Source organism: Penaeus japonicus, unplaced genomic scaffold (genome assembly GCF_977035675.1).
Source record: "Penaeus japonicus unplaced genomic scaffold, GWHDUDI00000001_assembly GWHDUDI00000005, whole genome shotgun sequence".
In the NCBI taxonomy this organism is placed as follows: Eukaryota; Metazoa; Arthropoda; class Malacostraca; order Decapoda; family Penaeidae; genus Penaeus; species Penaeus japonicus.
The window spans coordinates 4533668-4538667 of NW_028234407.1; the positions used below are offsets into that span (position 1 = coordinate 4533668).

Genomic DNA, 5000 nt, shown 5'->3' on the forward strand with positions numbered 1-5000 from the left:
TATTTGCTGTTCATTTGATTTGGAGTATGGCAGTCAAAATTAAAATGCTTTAAAAAAAACAATACCCATAATGATTCATAAAAATAAAATCATAATGTTGTTCTACTAAGGAATAATAAACTTTTCTTAAAATCATATTCAATGACTATCAACACTGGCAGTGCTAAGTCCAAGCAGCACTTCATTCACAATTCTGATTTAACAATAAACTCAGGATGACTACAATGTTAGTCATAAACTCTTACAATTCATATAATTAATTATTGCTACATTTATTACTAACCATTTCTTTGATATACTAAACATCACAAAAATGATGCTTCATTTCTATATATTTCCTGATCTCGCTACCACAGAAGTGGGTAATTTCTGTCATCTATCACTAAATTTGTGTACATAAATGACTAAGGTTGGCATCAGCATTCCTTTAGAGGGGGTTCTCATTCTCATTGTTGGTCTGTAAAATTCATAACAACTAACCTGACAACAAAGACTTATCAACACTAATACAAGGATGCTTGCATGCAGACTCTTGGCCCTCTCTCAAGAAAAAGATGATTCCCGCCTGTGAACTATGACCCCTTCACTGTCCAGGTTGCTTGGCTTGTAGTCGACGCTCATGTGGCGTCCCATGTTGGACCTAACGTCTGGGCTCCCCACAACCTTCTGCTCCCCATTGTCCTCAATGGAGCTTACGCTCAGGTTGTTAGTCAAGGGGATGTTGTCTGACTTGGCGACTGTGGCCTTGTGGCCACCCTCCAGGGCCGCATGGACACTTGAGCTGCCTGAGATAGGGGCTGGGCAGTCCTGCTGCACATTGGTGTAGCTATTGCTTGGCTTCATGCTGCTGTGGCTGCTGAGGGGTGTACCAGGCACTGACACAGAGTTCTTGAGGCTGCTGTTCGGAGGAGGGGGAGAGGGTGGGTACATGGGGTAGTCGTGGAGGCCCATCTCAACGTCATTCCCCTTCTCAAAGGAATTCACTGCTGATCCATTGGCCATTCCAGAGTTTTCCTTAAAAAGAAGGATATTTATTAGTAACTGTTGTAAAATAAAGAGACTCATTTACTAAATGAAAAGGGCACTCATCTAGGGTTATTTACTATTGTTACTTTTATGTTAACCAAATAGTAAAGCATATATCAAACAGCAAAATACAAAACTGGACAAAATAGAAACAATTTAGTACTCTAAACACTACAGATACAGATCTAAATGCTATTTAGAGGAAGGAATTAACAGGTCACAGCAATGTGAAATCTTAATATGGCAAAGGGTGCATCAAGAAGAAATAAGGGTTCATAAAGTGGAGAGGAGAGAGTTTCCGTCTGCTATTCTAAGCATTAAACTAGTGACAAGTAGCTTTTCTGTTTATAAAATGTAGATGGAGGTGGAAAAATGTGGCAGAGTTAAGCTCAAAGTACATTTTGGTGTGAGACAGAAATTGATGGGCAAACATGTGAGTGAAGAAAGTGTCAGAAATAATGAAGTAGTTGCAACTATAAACGGTCTGATAATGAGCTTAAGAAGTGGTGGGACATGGTGGTCAATGATTCCAGGAAAAACATCAAATTAGGTTACTATCAACTGTTATAAAAGGGATAAGGCACTAGAGAAGGATAATGAGGAATGTTGTTATTAGCTTGTATCTAAACTCAAGAATGGCAAGTAGTTAATACAGGAGTTAAAATTATTAATTCAGATAGACCTTATATAGGATCTAGAAACCCTGAAGAAACTGAATAAGATGAGAACAAGTTAAATAGTGACATCAACTAGGATACAAAAGTCTATGTCTGTATGTTATAATAGGTGGTAAGTAGTCATGAATTTCTTAGTTATGTTCTGAAAACACATCCCTTCTCAGCCATTCTTTGCCTGTATAACTGTCATAGCAAACAAATACCAAATTTATAGATTAATGTAAATGTACTGTCTATTTGTTTCTTGGAAGAGCGAGCCAAAGAATACCAAACATTATATAAAAAAAGTTACTAAATTCACATTAAATGAAAAACATTTAGATAAATGAAACTTCTAACATCTACAACTCATATCCAAACATCAATTAACAACTTCTGACAGATACAAACATGTTCCAAAAGACGTGGTCACATTCACAAGCATAATAGGTACACCTAGAAGAGCTCCAATTGCCAAAAGACACTTAAAGAAAGGGGAGGCAGAGAGGAAAAGAGGGAAAGAGGGGAAGGGGAGAGAGAGGGAGGGGGAGAAAGAGAAAGAGAAAGAGAGAGAGAGAAAGAGAGAAAGGGAGGAGAGGGGATGAAAGTGGGAGAGGGAGAGAGGGAGAGAGAGAGAGAGAGAGAGAGAGAGTGGGAGATAGGGGGAGAGGGAGAGTGGGAGGGAGGGAGAGAGAAAAAGAGAGATTGCAACCAAATATATTTCTTTAGATCAGTAGTCCAGTGTAACCTGCCTGGTGACCTTCCAGATATATGGGGAATAGTACATCTGTTCAGAAAACTAGACTAAAATACTGTTGCTAAATTTTACCTGAGCTGGATATACACCCCAATATCAAATTCTCTCGGGATCCAAGCATTTCTAAGAACAAAACACACAAAATACCACAAACTGCTAAAAGAGCAAAGTGGAGACTCGCATACATCATCATATGGCAATGTTAAAATATAAATTAAGAATGGAGATGAATCTAAGTTTTCAGCACAAGGTCAGGCAAGGAGCGGATTTTGAATACTGTATCACAAAATACGCACATTAAAATGCACGTGTATACATAAATGGACATTTGATACATGAACCACAAATTCTGGAACTTTTCTTCAGTCTTTACTCTTCCCATCAATAGGATAATATTTTTTGTAATTGTGTTTCTATCTAAGACTGCATCTGTGATTCCACTTAAGTTATTCCTCTCCCTATCTATCCTTTCCTCTGCACTTCTGCTTTTGGAATGGGAATAACATCGACTCATGTACCTATACTGCTTCTCTATGACATCAACAAGGCTAACATATACAGGACATCAACAGCAGGTTTCAAGCAACTCAAGGCTAGTGCTACTTTTAGATTCATGAAACCACAAATTTCACTTTACTCAAAGTATTCACTGTTAGTGTGCTAGTACGTCAAGACCATTCAAATTTTATCTAATTTTTGATCTGCAATTACTCAGTGAGCAATAACCATTAGATAAATATCATTGGTAAATGCATAATACATTTTAGTAAAAAGCTAGCTAAGACCAGACTTTACTCTTGTGATTTATTGAATCATAAAGTATGAAGGGAAGACACTAACAGCAACTACCACCATGAACTCAAAGTGCAGAAGAGGAGCAGATTAGTAACACCCAAAGCCAAGTGCTGTAGAAGCTACAACAAAGCAATATATATATATATATATATATATATATATATATATATATATATATATATATATATATATGTATATATATATATATAAACATATATACATACACACACCAAATACTCAGAAGGGTCAACAACAAAGGAACCAACCACCATATTTCAAATACCTCTGGGTACATTATAACTTTTGGGGGGATCAGCAAGCAGCTAGTTAGCTACTGTTGCAACTGAAAAACAAAATTTGTCTGTCAACGAAAGGTAATACATGGGCTCCCAAATTCCTTATGGGATGCAAGACTATAAACAGGATGGAGGCAGCACTCATTTCAAAGAATGTCAAACCAAAGCTTAAATTAAGCAGTTGGGTTATAGTAACAGTAATAATGATAGCACTAATAATAACAATAATAATATTAAGGGCTGCTCAATGACTCAAAGGAGGCTAAATGTCAGACCCACTGACATGGACTGAAAGCCACTAATCAAAGGGTAGCTTTGGAGAATATCAAACGTTTAGATATCATTCTTGATGATCATCTGAGGAGCCATGCACAGAAGTGACATGGCTTTCCAAGCCCTTTCCTATTTCATGTGATGTGACTGGTATCATGCACTAAAAAATTCAGGAATGATTCAAAGATTCATAAAGAAAAATCATAATCAAAAGCTAAACTTCCTTTCTAATTTATCAAAAAACGAATTATTCTTTTATCAAATTGTTTTAAAAAATACTAGAATAAATCATCACTAATAATAATAATTGATTATTATCCTTAAAGGCTGACTGCACAGGCGTATTAAACTCATCATTGAATACAACTAATATTACTTTGCAATATCTATCAACATATTGTGAACTCTGGCTGAATCATGCAAAGGTTTAGTATTACAAACAACAAATCTAATATGAAGCAAATCAACAGCTAAATCAGTATCTTTTTTTCTTCCTTTCTAAAGGAAATAATCAACTGGTTACTATTTTATTTTCCTTGAGAGAGTATCTTTTTTTTCCCTTGTTGAGAATTGTTTCAAGTAATTTCTGCGAGAGAGAGAGAGAGAGAGAGAGAGAGAGAGAGAGAGAGAGAGAGAGAGAGAGAGAGAGAGAGAGAGAGAGAGAGAGAGAGAGAGAGAGAGAGAGAGAGAGAGAGAGAGAGAGAGAGAGAGAGAGAGAGAGAGAGAGAGAAGGAGAGGGAGAGAGGGGGGGGGAGAGAGAGAGAGAGAGAGAGAGAGAGAGAGAGAGAGAGAGAGAGAGAGAGAGAGAGAGAGAGAGAGAGAGAGAGAGAGAGAGAGAGAGAGAGAGAGAGAGAGAGAGAGAAGGAAGAGAAGAGAGAGAGAGAGAGAGAGAGAGAGAGAGAGAGAGAGAGAGAGAGAGAGAGAGAGAGAGAGAGAGAGAGAGAGAGAGAGAGAGAGAGAGAGAGAGAGAGAGAGAGAGAAAGGGAAAGAGAGAGAGAAAGAGAAAGAGAGAGAAAGAAAGAGAGAGAGATGGGGTGGAAGGGAGGGGGAGGGGGAGGAGAGGGAGAGAGATAGAAGAGAAAAAAGAGAGGTAAGAACAAGAACAATTGAAGTACTGAATTACTCCATTAGAAAGGAAGACAAAGACTATTTACAATTTCCTCCTGTGCCTACAGAACAGGTGGTTAAATTTCCCTC

General features: G+C 37.7%; 1 protein-coding gene across 2 annotated transcripts in view; it reads right to left on the reverse strand.

Annotated features, from left to right (window-relative positions):
- The window catches only part of uex (metal transporter uex), a 240406-nt gene that overhangs the window by 2410 nt on the left and 232996 nt on the right, over nucleotides 1-5000 (reverse strand). The window contains exons 16-17 of one of the 2 annotated variants that reach the window (XM_043004515.2): nucleotides 3518-3577; nucleotides 927-1014 (exon numbers count right to left, since the gene is read on the reverse strand). In XM_043004515.2, the coding sequence (XP_042860449.2) occupies nucleotides 3566-3577 (12 nt within the window). In that variant the 3' untranslated portion in view covers nucleotides 927-1014; nucleotides 3518-3565. Of the gene's footprint in view, nucleotides 1015-3517; nucleotides 3578-5000 lie in introns of both variants that reach the window. The other variant, XM_043004514.2, reaches the window with a different exon arrangement.